At 34.2% G+C, this 18,428-nt stretch overlaps 2 protein-coding genes across 2 annotated transcripts; both read left to right on the forward strand.

Moving 5' to 3' along the window:
* The first annotated feature begins 8,025 nt into the window (after nucleotides 1-8,025).
* On the forward strand, nucleotides 8,026-9,224 carry LOC125585715. Its single transcript, XM_048755296.1, has 2 exons — nucleotides 8,026-8,323; nucleotides 8,752-9,224. The coding sequence occupies exons 1-2, from the start codon at nucleotides 8,085-8,087 to the stop codon at nucleotides 9,005-9,007; spliced, it is 495 nt and encodes a 164-aa protein (XP_048611253.1). The 5' UTR covers nucleotides 8,026-8,084; the 3' UTR covers nucleotides 9,008-9,224.
* A 7,295-nt stretch (nucleotides 9,225-16,519) lies between these two features.
* LOC125585716 (ethylene-responsive transcription factor ERF034-like) lies at nucleotides 16,520-18,004 on the forward strand. Its single transcript, XM_048755297.1, has one exon. It carries the CDS (start codon nucleotides 16,931-16,933, stop codon nucleotides 17,771-17,773), a length of 843 nt encoding a protein of 280 aa, XP_048611254.1. The 5' UTR covers nucleotides 16,520-16,930; the 3' UTR covers nucleotides 17,774-18,004.
* Nucleotides 18,005-18,428: the final 424 nt, after the last annotated feature.

Below are 18,428 nucleotides of genomic sequence, written 5' to 3' on the forward strand. Positions count from 1 at the left end.
GTAGTGCAACAAACTTATATACTCAAAATTTTAATTGAAATATATTACAAACTATGTATTCGTAAGCTAATGTATATATGCTTGATTTAATTATAAAATTGGTTTTAAGGAAAACAGTTAAATAACCACAATAAGTTATAACAAAGTAAAGAATGTAAACCAAGTGGTTTTGACTTAGTGGTAAAGGGTTCATAGCTGTGAATACCGTCCTGGGTTCGATTTTTCTTGGCCATCCGGAGCGCCTTAAGTGGTAAAAAAATACGGATCATGCGGGACTCGTATTGATTAATCTTTGGGCCTAGAAAGCTTTTAGGATCACACTACGGTTATTAAAAAAAAAAACTAAAGAGTGTAGTTGGATGCATGTTAACGTTCATATGCAATTCTAATTTAATTCTTTATATTCCAAGGTTTGATTCTCCAGATCTTTTTTTTTTGTCAACGATTTTCTCCAGATCTCAAGGTGAACTTTTTCTATCATTTTTTGGTAAACTATAATTTTTCATATGAGAATAAGCAAATTTGACATGTGATCCCTTTTGGTTATGCAATTCGATACCTAGTTTCTACAACTCGCATAGTTCTATTCGCATGCTAACAATTGTTACTCCTAGTACTATAATATTTTTTTTTTATTTAACATGCAAAAATTCATATAATACTATAGTTTATGTTACCGTGATCTTAAATCCGGTATAGTGGTGGTCTAACGTTTTTACTGGATGAAGAGTTTTCATGCTAGTCAAGGCCAGAGATCAATTTTTTTCCACTGAGAAATTGATAGCTCCACATGTGAACTTCCAACGTAGAGCAATCAAACTTGTTTATCACCGGTAAGTCAGTCGACAAGAACATATTTAGGCTCCGAATGGTAACATCACATTGGACAGTGCGGAACAAACGGATTGGTTAGTGCGGTGCGGTTTAAGAGCGGTTTGTGTTAGAAAAACGTATACTGCGGAACAAGTGTGGTTCATCAAATAGAATCGGTTTAAGAAATATGTGAGTGGTGACCAAAATAATAAAAAGTGCGGGACAAATACTTGAATGATATTAATAAACTAAATAATGCTGAAAATATAAAATAATATTCTACTTAATATTATAAATATATTATAAACATTTTTATAAAGTACAAATAAATTATAATCAGAAAATAACTTTATTTTATTGATTTTTTCATAGCATATTTGCAATATTATCTCTTATTTTCCCTACCCCATCTAAGGGCATGACTGGTTCAGACGCAGCGGTTGCGGGAGTTTGCGGATGCGGATGGTTGCGGTTTCTAACAGTTTTAAGAGATTTGTACGACTGGTTATGCGGTTAGAAATTAGTACATTTGCGGGATACTTATGACTGGTTAACTACCAAATGCAGCAGTTGTTAAATAATAAATTAATAATATTTACATTTTATATAATTATAAAAATATCAAAAATAATAACATTATAATAAATATAAAAAATAGATTTAGAAAGTTATAGTTGTAAATTTTTTTAAAATTATAGAAAATATTTTTATTTTAAAATTTTCTAATATTAATTAAAATATAATTGATATATTTTAGTATTTTTATAATTCTAATTTAAAATTTTTATTGAATATTTTTATTTTTGTATTTATATTATTTAAAAAAGAAGAAGAAAAGTTATCATTCTGCAACCGTCCGCAACCGCAAACGCTAGCTGGAACCAGTTTTTGAATTTATGAGGTTTAGAACGGTTTGAAGCGGTTTAGAGCGGTTTGAGTGATTGTTGTAAAACGCCAACAACCGCTACCAATCGCAAAAGCTGCGTTTGCGGGTGGTAGCGGGAAAACCAGTCATACCCTAAGTTTATATCTCAACCGTCGCTTGTTGATATATTGTACCAAAAATAATCCTATTACCCTATTCAATCCCGATCTTTTGTATATAATTAGTTATACGACGATACATATAAAATATATAACACTAATCACGAAAAACGAATATGAAAATATAAAAAATGTAAAAATCAATATCCGCGCGTGCGCAAGTGCGAAACACTAGTTAATAATTAAAACAACAAAAATAACTGATACACCTAACCAAACCACATCATATTACATGCTTTCCAGATCTAGGTGCGGTACAAGACTCAACCCGTCTCGCACTATTCTCTTTTTAAAATTTATTATTTTTTATTTGTAAGATTCAGTAGTAAAAGAAAAATGAATGGTGACCTATATACTGTCCCGCAGTGCGTTCCCCTCATCCCGCTGTCAACACTCAAGGCCTTAGTTAGATACTCATTTCGGCCTAGACACCTCTTCTGTTTAATAAAAAAAAATTATGTATAACGAATGATGTTGATATATATATATATATATATGTATAGATTCATCTCTGAAATTTTAAAAGTGTAGCAACTAGCAAGTTATAAATCGCAATGAATTTTACAATGAACTTAGAATGAAACTAATCGCCGTTTTCTGATCTATTAAATCTGTCTCAGATTCGAGTATACTCATGTATGTGAATTTTTACAATACAGTGTGTGTCGGTGTAAACAATTTAAAAAAATAAAATAAAAATCAAAGAACAAGAAGATGTGGAGGTCACGTGGGAGATTGGGAATGAGTTCACGTGCATTAACACGTGGAAAATTGCCAGCGTGGCAGCACATGGTCCCAAGTGACCACACTCGTGCGGCGTAGCTTTGGTTCCTCCACGACCAGACATCCGCTTCTCTTCAATCATTGGATACTCACTCTCTCTCTTCTCTCACATACCTACGTGCAAGCTATCTCGCGTGCAAACCACACTTTTAAAGGAAAGAACACTCGAAGGCCAACAATACAACGACTATAACTTGCATAAACATTTGTGTAAAATTAAGAAAATGAACAAAAGTATTACAGTAATATCGTAAGTCAATCTAGATTCTAGACTACATTTCATTATTATCCTCCGCCAATAATATACTAGACATAAGACCAGTATGAAAACTGAAAAATGCACAAAATCGATGATATATTGCACACTGCAAAAATATAGACAGGGTTCTCATAACAATTTGAAGATGAAATTAAAGCCTATTTTGCCCCCAAAAAAACTAAAGACTTCATATGATTTTGGTAAGAAACATCTAGCTAAGAACCGACCAAAGTAACCAAATCCATGTTCCATCGCAATAATGCATGAGCATATATATATACTTCCTTCTTTTTTACTGAAAGGAGATATATACTTTAAATCTTTAATCATGTGTTTATGAGCTCACTAATTTTGACTCGTCTAAATAAAACAAAACTGATAGAAAATCTGGCCCCACGCGTGTGTCCATATCCATGTGCAAAATCTCTCCCACGCATGTGTTCTCTTATTTTCCCAGATTCAGTTCGAGCTAAAATTTATCACTTCTTGATCTATCTTAGAGCATGATTCACGGTAAATCCGTTTATGCGGTCCTTTAAAAAAAAAAAAAATGAACCAATCGCAGGCTATCACGTATCGGTGAGGTCCGCAAACAGTGCAAAAACTGTCCAAATGCCAAAATCGATTCTTATTTCGCGACTTTGAAGACCGTTTTTTTTTTAAGTGGGGCCCATACATTAATTTTCTGGAGAAACCAGTTTAGGAAACCGCGATATTCATGGCCTTGTACTAATTCTGATTTTGATTATTTTAGTATAGTAATATATACGTATAACAACTTATTAGAAACCTGAATGTATCGTTATTGATTTCCAGGCACTTTTGCTGGAAAAAAGTCCAGGCACATGATTATATGCGCCTGTGTTTTTGTGGAGAAATTTTTGGGTTCACCCTCTAGGGTGAACATTTAGATTCACCAACCAATAGTGTTTGAGTATTTGATATTTGATATCTTTTAAAAGAGAAAACAAAATTGAATTTCCAAATAAGATTATATTTTTTAATTAAAACAATAAAAATAATTAAAAATAGTTACAAAAAATAAATAAATAAATATTGTTAAACCGTTAGCAAAATACTAAATCTTATACTCTAAATCCTAAACTCCAAACCCTAAATTATAAACTTTAAATCTTGGATAAACCGTAAACCATTGGAAAATTTTAAACCCTAAATCATATATTAAAAACTAAATCTTAATAACACTAAACCCTAAACCCTAATCACTAAACCCTAAAACCTTGGATAAACTCTGAACCCTCGGATAAATCATAAACTCTAAATCAAAAATATTTAAAATTAAACCCTAGAGTTTATGATTTATCCAAAGGTTCAGAGTTTACCCAAGGGTTTAGGGTTTAGTGATTAGGATTTAGGGTTTAGTGTTATTAAAATTTAGTTTTTAATGTATGATTTAGGGTTTAATATTTTCCAGCGGTTTAGAGTTTATCCAAAGTTTAAGGTTTAACGTTTAGGGTTTAGGGTTTAGGATTTAGGGTATAGGGTTTAGTATTTTGTCGAATACTTAACAATAATAATTAATTTATTTTTTGTAACTATTTTTATGTATTTTTATTATTTATTTTAAAAATATAATTTAATTTGGATATTCAATTATATTTCTTTTTTTAAAAAATATCAAATATCAAATACTTAAACACTATTGGATGGTTGGGGGTGAACCCAAGAATTTCTCGTTTTTGTGTCCACTTTGACATAATGAGTTTTCTGACATAATTGTAAGTACTAAATTTATAATCTCTTTCTCAAGAGAATTTTCTTAATGAAGTTAAAAAAATCAACTATAATACACTGTAGATATATAGTGCATCCATTAATAATTGTTCGCTAGCGAATTTAATCATTACAAAATATTATTATATTTTTTTCACGTACTACATGATTGTACTGACGTATCTAACAATTTACTCGAAAGCTTAATCATTGCACATGTTCACGTGGGAAGCCCGTCACTTTATTTTGGTCCGTTCTAAGATTTGATTAATTCTTACCAATTTATTATTGGTCATTCGTGCAATTTGTATTAATAGATTTAAAGAGAACTTTAGTAAACATATGCCAAGCTTTGGAAAAGAAACATAGTGCTTTTTTTTTTTTTTGAGAATAGCATACTGCCAAGTTGGAAATGAATATTATGACTTGAGAATACAGCTGTTCACATGCATGCAGAAATTAGATAACCAAATAAAGAAAAAATAATATCTACGTGATGACCCTAGGAGAGACTTTTTTTTGTTACTTCTAGAGAACATAAGCTTATTTTTTTTTTTTTTTAATTTATAATTATATAAATCAGCCCGAAAAAATGGGAATTAGATCCGGTTACAAGTAGGTTTTGAACAAAATTTCCAAGGTCAAACTAATACAAAGCTAGCTTCGCCCACCCACTAAACCCGATACATTCCGCTAGCCCGTCTTCGAAATTCCTTAGAATCGGTTACCGTTCTCAGCCATCGACGAGAATCACTAGAAAGTGAGGTTCTCCTTGTTGCCTCGGATGCCGAGAGTTCTAGTGTCGTCTCCGGAGTAGCTGGCTCCCGATTAACTCCACCAAACTCATAACCATCTCTATCTTTAAAGCACCAGGGGAGAATTTCAGACACTTACCATAAGCCTTGCGAGCGCCACCAAAGCCCGGTTTGTACGCAACGCCACACAACATTTGAAACCGCCTCGCGAACAAGCAAATGCTTGCTACTGCCGCCACCAAACTATACACAAAAGAGGCCTGCCCTCTATGCCACACACCAAACCAAAGGGACTCAATCACCTGCACGCATATCAGCCAACTACACTACCGATGATGAATCAAAAAGACCCTTCACCGGAACTGGGATGGTAGCTAAGCACAAGAGAGGCACCGCCACAGCAAGACCAAAGCTGGGACGCCTCTTGCCGCCTTTGAGAACCGAAGATACGGTGAAAGTGCCACGCCAAATTATTCACCTGCGCCTACAGTGAAACCAAAATTGAAACACAAGAGCCCAAGCATCCAAACGAGATGCGGCCGCAAACCAATTGGAAGGCTCAGAATGGTGACGAGAAGAAGATGCTGGAAAGACAAGTGGAGCACCGAAACAGAGCGTGAAACAGCCATAGATGACTGTGTAGGCCACTGTCCAGCACGCAAACACGAACCAGAACGGCCAGGTACCATCAACTCCGCCTGCGTACCCGACCCTGACTCGCCTCCGAAGTGAAACACTACCGAAGCTGACTTTGACTCCGCTGAAGAGGAGCAGAACCCCGATGACCCGTAAGAGTTCCCGGTTCCAATCATTGAAGCCACACGCCTCAGCCGAAAGAAGCAGTAGAGACTCTGCAACGCCAACGCAACTGGATAGCGAACCAGCACACCATCACGAGCAGAGAGGGCGCGAGAGAGGATCTAAAAGGGAAACACAATCCTCCATCTCAGCCGTAAAAAGCCGATTCCGCCAATCACAACCCCTGCACGCCACCGCGTCATGACTCCAAACAGTCCAAGTCTTCACCGCCGTCAACGAACCTTGCGCATGGTTATTTTATGACGGAGACCCGACTGGCCAGAGACCAGAACAAAGCGATAGTAGAAGAAAAAAGACTGGGAAGCAAATATGAAACAAGATGTGAGAAGAGGGGGGCTCCCGTGGCCGGACGCACACGACGCGCCGATCAACACCGGAACAGCTGAGAACCTTTCGTTTGTCTACATAAGCTTCCTTTAGACTAAAATAGTCGATGATTTTATCAGACGTGTAAAAGTTTCCTTATATACATAGAATACAAACAATAAAGTTACAAAACACATATCACACATATCTCTTATCTATATTTTGTACACAGTTAGGAAGAACAAATATTTTAAGGGGCGTCACTGGTCTATATAGATCCCTACAGTGATATACGTCAAACAAAATTTACTGAAAAACTATGATACGAAATATATTCTTGTTTTGGTTCCAGCCAAAAAAAAATTTTGTTTTACTTTTTGGCCATTCTTGATCCGGAACTTTAATACTCCTGTTAATTTATGATAAATATATTTCATATATCAATATCAATGAATACTTAATACTTTTAAAGCTGAAAAGCAGAAAGTTTCAAGATTCAGAACAAAAAAAAAATTTGCACGGAGACAGGGCGAGTGAGAGCCACGTGATGTGTAAAAGAATGGTTTTTTTTTTTTTTTTTTTTTTTTTTTTTTTAAACTTCAAAGAGAAATAAAAATAGCAAAGGGGATTAAAAGACGCCAGAAATTTCACGTGGGAAGTCACGTGAAGAAATGTCCACGTGTTAACCTCACAAGAGAAATAATAGAGAGACAATCTTCCCACCTTTTCACCAGCCCGCGCGTGTCTCGTTGTTTCTCTCTCACCCGGACACCAAAGCCACTGCACAATTACATTGGGTTAGAAGACTCCTCTCATTAATGTTACGATGATGATTCATAACCTTTATTCTTATGTTTTGGGCCGATTCTTAAGTTTTGGGCCTTGTCTGTTAACAGTTGTTATACATCTGTCATGTACGTGGTCGGCTCTATCCACAAAATTGGATTGATGCGAAATAAACGTATACTAATCCACTAATTTAATGGAGAGGCAATTTTTAATTATTTTAGTTGGTACAACAAAATATTTAGATGGATTAGTGATATGACTTTGTTATTTACAACGCTTTGTTTAAATTTCTTTCAAAAATACTGTTACTCTAATATTTATAATAATTATAAAAAATGATAAACAGCGAGAATAGTATTTTCAAACTTTATTTTTCATTTGATACTGAAACATTGATTCGTCAAAAAAAAAATACAAATGAATATATTCAACAAAACCTTACACACGAAAAAAAACACAGTACTAATATACTACTATACTGGTCAAATTATTGTATGGGTAATTACTAAAATGATTTTAAAAAAAAACTGTTTAGCCAAAAAAAGAAAGACAGTTTTGTTTTCTTATATTACATTGTACGCAATCTGCATGTTAATTCTTAATCACAACTTTTCAAAACGTCATTAAGTTTTTGATATTATGCTAAAATAAAAATATAATTCCATAAACCCCAACCGTTGCAACCGTACGCGCCCTCTCGTGTATAAATGCAAAACAGTAACACACATTTGTGTGCATCTCTTGTCGTCCAAAAGGAGAGAGAAGTTAAAAAGAGAGAAGCCATGCCCATGCTGAATGCGAAAGCGGAATCCTATCAACCGGTGAGTATAAGAGTGAGAGAGGCCGTGCTGAACGAGCATGCGCCACGTTTTGAACCGGTGAATAGAAGCGGGAGAGAAGTCATGCCGAGTGAACATTCGGCGCCGCTTCAACCGGTAAACAGCGATGAGCATTCGTTGTTCCTTACCTTCTCAAACGGGTTTCCCCTGACGGAGATGCAAATCTTCGATTTTTTTAACTGGTAAGTAACTAAATCTAATGCCCTAATCCTCTAAATCTGTATATGTATAATCAGTTTAGGTTTGTGCAAATGCGTTGTCACTAGACCGTACCCATTGAATTAGTATTCCTGTTACATAGTGACATAGAATGTTGGATTTGTACCTTATGTCCTAACCTATGAACTAAGTCATATACACACTTATTCGCACATAGAAGAAACTTATAGATTGATATAATCTTGGTTTAGTTTGTACAAATGTTTTTTCTCATAGACATATATACTTGCATAGTTACATGTTACGTCACATCGCATTTTAAAAGTCCATATATGCATAGAAAGTTGTCTTGCTTGTCACATCTGGTGAGTCATCATATGGTAAATTGTACATACTTGTCAACCAGTTGGTTATTTTCTGTTCATATATATATGATGATGATAATGGTCAGGCGTTACGGACCCGAGGTGGAGGGAGTGATTATTCCCAGGCCAAGGGGAGGAAGGGGGCCGCCCTTGCATGGGCGAGTAGTGTTCAAGAATCCTCTCATACCCCGCATGGTTATGAGAGACCGTGAAAAGGTTTGCTTTTCTATCGATGGGCGCCCTGTTTACGCCAAAAGGTTCTTCAGCAAGAAGGTGCATACCGGAGCCACTGCGAGTACCAGCCTCCGTGATGGTGGTAGCCACCCCGGTGGCGATGAGTGATCTGGGCTTGGAACTTGGTGAACGGTGAATTTTAAAACCCTTTTGTTGCATCTATCATTGGGTTTTTAATTGAACCGAGTATGTTTCTGGGATAAACCCTTTTTATGTTTCAGCTTAATAAAAAAGAGTGAACGTTCGATTGTGTGAGAACGGATGTTGTAAACTCTTATCTCTGTTCAGAGATATCTTTAAATTATTGATAAACTATTTTGGATAATATGTTTTTTTTTTCTCTTTCTTTCAAGTAATTTGGTTGAATTGTATTTGTGCATGCATCGTTTAAATCTTGACTAAGACAAATTCACTGGCTTAAATACTAATGTTAGATCAGAAATGTCCGTCGTTAAAAATAATATATTGTAATTTGTATGTGTAATGTGTGTTGTGTGTATAAAATTTTATATTGTATATTCTTTTGTGAGCGGACGACATTAGTATTTACGAATATTAGCTATGTGTAGAGAAAAAGCTGTGAAAACCTAAGCAGCCAAGATGTTTTTTTGCCAAAGAATTTAATTATTATTAAGTTTTATTTTGGACTTTCGATGTATTTAATTTGTTTGACATATCTTGCCATGTATGTGTAACTAAATTTGGATACATACTATAATTAAAACATTTCAAATGTATTCCTATTAACCAAATAAATCTCACAATTTTGAAAATATGTAGGGAAAAAACTATGTTATATATTGATTTTTTCATTACCTTTATTTTTCTCCCAGCATTTTAATTGCCTATTTTTAGAAAATGTATACATTTTTCTCATACTTTTTTCATGCAAAAAAATCACAGAATAAAATTCTGAATAGAAACGTTAAATGGAATACGTAAGAGAAGCATTTCAAAACAAATGTTTTAATTTTTATAAAAATGGAACTTAAATTCGAGTAGCTTGGCCAGATTTGCTGAAAAATGCTTTTCGATTGGAAGCCCTAAACCATCGCTTCTATATATGGTCCTTCAAAAACCACTGTAAAATATAGGCTATATTCTTTTTATACCTACGTTTTTTAGAAAAAGATGGGGCCATGTTTTGAAGCGTTTTTTTAAACCTATTTTTTAGGTCTTTATTAACAATAACTGAGGCCATTATAATATATTTTTTTTTGCTAAACTATAAATATCATACATGAATAGAAGTTTTTACAAAGCAAGAACTTAAAAGTTTGATCTATCTTGGCAAAAAAGAATTTGTCAAAAAAAAAAAATCTTGGCAAAAAAAAAAAAAAAAAAAAGATGGTTTACATTTTGAACTTGGGGGACAGATTCATCTCAGCCACATAACCATGAGAGATTTAAAAGTTTTCTTTGTCTCCTAGCTGAGATGATGTTTCTTAGCTCCTTGTCAATGGCAGAGAACACAGTTTCGGCTGGAATGGAAGTCTGTTTGTGTATCAAATTATTTCTCTGCTTCCATAGTTGGTACACAACGGTTTGGACCGCCATTTTAATATTTGCCTATTGGGCTTTATGTGTAGCCTTCTTTATGTGTAGCCTTCGACTCCATTTGGATCGAAGCTAGCATAGAAAATCTTCTTTCCAATCATATGCATACGATTATTGTCTCGGGCTGAGTAATAATTAATTGACGGTATTAGCTTATTAGGTATAAAATCAGAACCTATACATCGATACTGAATGATAACTATATTAGTTACAATGTTACTTTTTATACGGTTTGGAAAATCGTGAACTATACGGTCATGTACGGGTTATTGGATTATTCTGGGAGAAGTAGTTTATCATGACTCGAACCTACTTCACAAATCTCTCAGAATGTGACAAAATGCTGTAGTATTTCTAAAAATGTATCCTTTATACCTGTCGTAATATTGCTGAAGGACACGACATTGATTATTTATATTTTTTATTTCATTTGACTGTATACAAGTATTAATTTTCCAGGTGTAAAGAACAACAAAAGTTACAATCGCGTGCATACAAACAAAAATTAAAATGAATATATGATAACAAAAGTAAAGGAGCAGAAATTTCAAAAATTATTCTGGGGGTAGAAAAATAGGAGAGGAGAAAAGTGGGTCATTATCAGATTTTCTCTTCAATAATGCAATTTAATATGATAAAGACAATATGTAGAACCTCCACAAATTCAATATATAAAAATGATATATGTAGATCTGTCTCTCTCTTAATTTCCTTCTTCCTATATGTTATACTTTTCCCTTGCATGATTGGATTTGTTTATAGATTATCACAGATATATGTTTCTCATGTAAACGCAGGTACTGATTTTTAGTGGAATACGAATAGAAATTACTTTACATGCTTTTTTCTAAAGGGCTTTGCAGTCACAATGCGATGTATTTATTATAACCGTGTCACTATTATATGTATATATAAATGATATACAGACTGACCAAAAGCAAGATTTTAGAATCTGATTTGGTGTGGCCCAAGAGATGTTACCACTCAACGAACGTCCACGATACCAAAAAAATACTATGATAGATACATCATACACTCAGGGGGGAGAATATACATATATCATACATGCATCCTTGTAACGAAATACAAAAAAAACAACACTCTTATACATATATATGTTTAGATTTTTTTTTTTTTAGGTGTAAATGTTAAGATTATACCAATTTTTTTAGTTTTACATAGTATGTGGAAAACCACTTATTACAACAAAAAGAGAGAGTAAAATTAACTATAAGGAAAGATGAAACAAAAATAAAACTGAAATAGAGAAGGAGAAGGAGAAGAAGCAGACGCTGAAGGAAAAGACAAAAGCCACGCATTGCCCGATCGATCACCCGGAAAAAGGCAGGAGGAGTCATCGAAGTACCACGGAAAATCCTTGCGTTGCGCTCACGCCAAAGATTGTAAACAATAACCTGTAGAAGAAGCTTCATCACTTTCATGGTAGAAACCATGAGAGGACCATGTAATCGCTGGCACCAAGCTACATCAGTTTAGAGGTCCGGTGGAGGTGATGTCATAAACCTGCCACAAAAATGCAACCACACACCAGAAGCAAACGACATTCAAAAAATAAATGGCTGTGGGATTCCACTCCACTATTACATAAGACGCAACAGTTTGGGACTGTCAAACCCCATGGTATCAACCGATCACGAGTAGGCAGCCTCTCAAGCATAGCTAGCCAAGTGATGAAGGTACATCTCGGAACTTATCCTTAAACCAAACTGTAGAGTGCCATGTGACTTCAGGAGACGGGACACTTAGTAACTCCCAGGTAATTTTAGAGGAGAATTTGTTCGTAAAACCACCTGTTGGACCTCTTCTCCAAAGGAAGATATCCTTGCCATTATTATCAGTTGGAGGGGTTAGTGTTGATAATATTATCTGCAGTGTCTCTGCGAAGTCAGACCTAGCAGGAGGTAAATACCAGTGTCCATTTTGGACAGCATCCGCCACTGAAGCATTAAGTGGAATTCTCAGCTGTCTTGGATCTGTAGAACCAAAGAGAGAGAACAAAGGACCAAGGTCTGTCCAATAATCAAACCAAAAGGAAGCTGTACGTCCATCGCCAATACCGCAGCGAAGATAATCACTCAAAGAGTCCTTGAGTTGAAGCATAGACCTGACCGTCCGGGAGAAGCGGGAAAAGTCAGTTACCAGCCAGAAATTCTTGTCTCAGAATCTATTATGCTTTAGCCAAGGCACCCGCAACGAGCCTGCAGCTGAGAAGAACAACCAAATTCTCTTTAGCCGAAAGACCATCTCAAACTCCTCCAACTTGCGGATCCCTAACCCACCTTCTTTCTTAGATTCTTGCTCCAACTGCTGTTGTGGTCTTATTCTTCCATCGAAAAGCCGAGCACAGTGAATCTACTTTAGCATAGAACCTCTTAGGCAGGACATAAACCGAACTCCAGAAGTTAACCATGTCGTAGATAACAGAGTAAACCATCTTGATTTTCCCTGCATAAGACAATATTTTAACTGTCCAGGAGTGGAGCTTTGAGGTAATACGCTCTAAGAAAGGTTGCAGAGTAGCCCAAGAGATCTTATTTGGACTTAGAGGCAAGCCCAAATATCTTGTTGGGAACGCACCACGCTTGATACCAGCCAAGTCACCGAGCACCGTAGCTTGCAACTCTGAATATCCACCATAGAATATTTCAGATTTTGTATCATTCATATCCATACCCGACCAGCTTTTAAAATTAGACATTACATTCTTGATGCCATCAGTAGAGAAGCGAGAACCATCTGAGAAGACTAGTAAGTCATCATCAAACAACAGATGAGTCAATCTTGGCGTAGCGCAGAGCGGGTGAAGCCTATAAGCAACAACGCCATTTCAGCCTTATTGAGCAACCTTGATAACACTTCCATGAGCATATATGTTTAGATTATTATTAGTATCATGTAACTAGCTGACAAAGTTTTCTTATCGATGGAGCGATTTATTTAAAGAAGATGGAGTACACAATTATTTTATAGTCATTATATTGAAGATCTAAAATGAAGCATAGCAAAATATTACTGGTTGTTACTCAATATTCCCTCCGTTTTAAAAAGATACATATTTTAGATTTTTCACGCATATTAAAAATACACATTAAAACTTGATTGTAAATGCATTGTTTTTTTGTAAATAACAAATTTTCATAACTTTTATCCAATAGAAATCCAATAAACATCATTAATTTTTCTGAAATTTACAAATTTTTATTAAATAATATATTAAGAAAGTAAGAAATGTATCTTTTTGAAACAATTTTTTTTTCTTTCTAGAATGCGGATTTTTGTGAAACGGAAGGAGTACAAAATAAATAAAAAGCTGGATCTACGTGAAAGTAGCACATCTCTCATGACTCTTACCCATCGGCCATATGAAAAATATCGATTTATTTTAATTCTATTTACTATTAATAATAATGTGATACTTCTTTTATGGGGTAACAGAGAATTGAATGAACAAAATAGTTAGAGGGAACATCGTATTTAAGTTTCTCAACCGCTCTCTTGCCTTTTTAATATGTATACATGCATTATTTTGTATTGTTGTACATGTGTACGTACGTAGCTATAATGTATAAACTGCAACATACTCTATATAAATGCAGAGTTTTAAAAATGGCATAGAGTTTCTATACTAATAAATAGAAAACCTTTTTATTTTCATGAAATAGAAGTAAATGACTTCTATTTCTTTACATTCATCACAAAAATTTATACCCCCCGCCCCCCAACTTTTATTGCAAATAATGAAAACTTCAGTTTGATTTTTTTTTCCTGTACAAAGACCGCCATGCAATGTTCAATAATTTTATAACTTATGCACATCTAAATCAGAAAAATCTATAAAATATAAACAATTTTTCTCTGTTTTTGACAGAAGATATCTGTCCCAAAAAAAAACAATTCTCTTTCCTTTGCTATTTTATTTTGATACAATAAAAATTAGTGGCATGTGTGCGCCATGTGTGCTCGTTGACTTATATAATATAGTACATCTCGCATCAATCATCGTATATCGCTCGTTGATTTTCCAACAATATCTGCTCTTTCTTTCTTAGGCTTCAGACTTATTTTGTTTTTCTTATTATACCATTTTAAAAAATAAAACTGTGTATAAAATCACAGTTATGACTTATGATGCATCAAGCTCAATCACAGTTATAGGTATCCATAAAATCAAACTGGACTATTATAAAACAAATCAGAACCGCGTAATGCAGCTTAGTCTGACTAATGGGGTCAAATTCCTCAATCAACTGAACAAATTCTAAACTGAACAATAGCCACACGTTCCTGAAGTTGACACTAGTTCAATTTATTTCATAAATAAAACTACTCTATGAGTATACATATAATACGTGTGCATAATGTCGTTCATTACTAAATGAATTCTTATATAAGCACAGTTGAGAAATATATTTAAAACTTCAGTATAGTATTTATCTATTTATTGTGGTGGACAATGGCAATATAATAAAATATAAAACAATGTAGTTTCTTAATTAATTATGATGGTACCGAATCGAATATGACGTATCGAACAATGCTACGTAGATATATACAAATACAATGATATTTGATTAGGTACGTGGGCGTTTATGTTTAATCAAAATTTAATACCGTGACCCATTCGTATTAAAATATACTATATGACGTGACCCATTCGCATTACAGCCATCTTAGTTATTAAATTAAATTAAAGAAAATGGCTCGATATCCTTATAATAGTTGAAAATTGGTTAATTCAGTTTTTATTTCTTATGGTTGAATCAATACATTGGATTCTAAACCTAAAAATATTTTTAGATCTAAATTGGAATGAGACCAGTATAATACAACAAAGGGATCTGATATTCAAAGTACCGTAAAGATTACAAGTTCGCAGGAAACTATCTCATCATTTTAGTTATTTATTTGTTGTTTCTCATTGTTGTATATGTATTTATGTAATTTGGTTAAAATTTAAGTAATAAATAAATTTCAGTTGTTAAAAAAAAAAGGCTCGATGATGCCTTTTTATCAATGAAATGTGAATCTCGTGATTATTTGTTTATTACCACCGATTGTACTCTAACTATTTACGGCACGTGAAATAGAATGCGTCGAGGCTAAATTAATATGAATATAGTTTGTTTATTGGGACATAACTGTCGTAATTAGTAGTATATTCATGTGCGTCTTAGATTCACCCACGGAGGCGGTAACGGATGAACCGTTTCTGTTCGTTTGGCCACCAATGAGATAGACGGTTAGAATAAACGGTGTCTGGAAACGACTGGAAAAAGCGTTACCACCTTTAGAAACAATTGGAACAAACGTTTTGCGGTAACATAGTGATTATGAGTTATTTTTAACCAGAGACCTGTAAACTGATGTACCAATTGTTACATTTTTGATTAAAAGAGGAGACGGTCTTCTAATGATACTGCCATATAACATATATGTCTTTTGCACTAATACGGATTAAGATTTACTTTTTTTTCAAACAAAAAAGAAGTTAGTTTAGTCAAATTCTAAAATGTTACATTATGAAACTGCAATCAATTAACACTACCGAAAGAAAACATGCTTAAATAATTTATTGTCTGTCTATGGAATTGTCAAAATAACATTTTGTATGGCTTACATCCGAGTATCGACATAGCTCGTACTTTCTCACGTTTTTTTCTTTTAATTGTACTCCGTTTTTTTTTTAATGTCAAGTATCTATTTCTTAATTTTTCAAATAAAATATACTAAAGAAGAAAAAACGAAACTCTATGACACTTTCTTTAAAAAAAAAAAACGAAACTCTATGAGAAAGAATATATAGATGCTAAATTATACATTATATATGACGTCAAACTAAGTACCCCGATTTTATTTGGAAGAAATAAAAGTGGTAGATGGGCAATTCATATGTCAATAGGTGACACACATGCACGAGGGTCGGGCCATATTAGACGAATGCATATTATATATTATATATTTAGAATCGGTTAAAACAAATTATATATTATATTCTTTTTCTTCAATAAATACATGTCTTGTTAAAAAATAAAGACATATTTTCTGGTTAGAACTTAGAAGAATGCACATATGAATTTTTTTACAAAAAAAAAAAGAATGCACATATGAAATAGTTAAAAAAAAAAGAATACACACACACGAAACCATCTTGTTTCTATTCATGTTTACGTGGAGCAAAACTGGCCAGCTAAAACGGTGAAACTCAAATATCTTCTTTTTTTGTTCCTGGACCCGATTCCATCCTCCATAATTCATATATTATAGCCAAAAACCATTATATAGTATATATTATTTTACTGTGTTAAAAAAAGTATATTTTATTTTACTTTCTATTATTTTTTAGTAATATGAAAAAGCCAAAAAAAAAAGAGATTGTGAACGAATATTAATACAAGCCCACTTCACATCTATTTTTGTGCAACCCTCTTTTCTAAAGCTAGCTTCTCTCTAACAATGGAAACACATCTCAACATAGAGAAGAGTGCTTCTCAAGTTACCTTAACCTCCTCCGCTATCTTCGCCGTATCATCTTCCTCCTCCTCCTCTTCCACCGCCTCATTGTCCTCACCTACAACATCTTCCTCTTCTTCATCAATAACTTTGAATTTCTCTGAGGATACCAACTCTAAAAGAAAAGCATCTCGAAGATCATTACCCGTTCTAGAAGATGATGAAAACGTCGTGAAACAGCGAAAGACCAGCGGCGGAGATAAGCATCCGACGTATAGAGGAGTGCGGATGAGGAGTTGGGGCAAATGGGTGTCTGAGATCAGAGAGCCGAGGAAGAAATCAAGAATCTGGCTCGGAACTTATCCAACGGCTGATATGGCTGCTCGAGCTCATGATGTGGCGGCTTTAGCCATTAAAGGTACAGCGGCTTATCTTAATTTTCCTGAATTATCCGGCGAGCTTCCTCGTCCGGTCACGAACTCTCCTAAAGATATTCAAGCCGCTGCCACAGCCGCCGCCGTAAATTGGCAAGACTCCGATGTAGCTGCATTAGAAGAAGCCGAACCGAGTCGAGAAGTGATGGCTCAGTCTTTGTCAGGTAGTGTGGTGTTTTCTTCGGACATTACAACTCGAGAGATGTCGGAAACTTCGTGTGCGGACAAAGAGAGCGACGAAGAGAAGCTGTTTGATTTGCCGGATTTGTTTAATGATGAGATGATGATACGAGACGATGCGTTTTGTTATTACTCGTCCACATGGCAGCTTTGTGGAGCTGATGTTGATGAGCCGAGTTACTTTTTCAATGACCTAAATCACACTCCAGCTCACTCTTTAACACCTAATTAATCTATCCTGCTTTTTCATTTCACTATTTACGTTTGTTTTTCTTGTTTATTTTTTTCTTTCAAATTGAGTATCAGTGATTTTTTTTGGTAAAGAAATGGGTTCATTTTGATTTGTTTAGCAAATGTGTTTGATGAATATTTTTGTAATATAAATGTGGTGAGAACATATTCTGAATAAAGAAAAAATAGGAACAAAACCAAGTTGTTTGTTGACAAAAAACAATAACAAGTTTTTACCAAAAAAAAAAAATAACAAGTTGTTTGTTGACAACCCATCTTCATAATATTTTAAAAATTCATCTTTAAATTCATAATCGAAATTAACTAAAACTAAGATGTTAATCATCACTAAAATCGTTAGATACCAACTCGTGATATCTTTACCTCCTTTGTAAGATAAAATAATTTGCATAAATCTTTGTTTTCACTCGTTTGTGAGAGTTATTTCTAGTTCCAAAAATCTCTTTTTTTCTAATACAATGACTAGTCACATACGATGTAAAATCTTATTCTTTGGTGAGAACGTACTGAAATTTTTAAGTAGTTACAATATAGTTAAAATTATTTGATTGGGACGTATACATTAGTAACTTAGTATATTTAATCACCAAACTAAATTATACTTACTGCATTATTTTTTAAAATTTTCTAATAGG

The sequence above is a fragment of the Brassica napus genome, chromosome C4, assembly GCF_020379485.1.
Source record: "Brassica napus cultivar Da-Ae chromosome C4, Da-Ae, whole genome shotgun sequence".
Taxonomy (NCBI): domain Eukaryota; kingdom Viridiplantae; phylum Streptophyta; class Magnoliopsida; order Brassicales; family Brassicaceae; genus Brassica; species Brassica napus.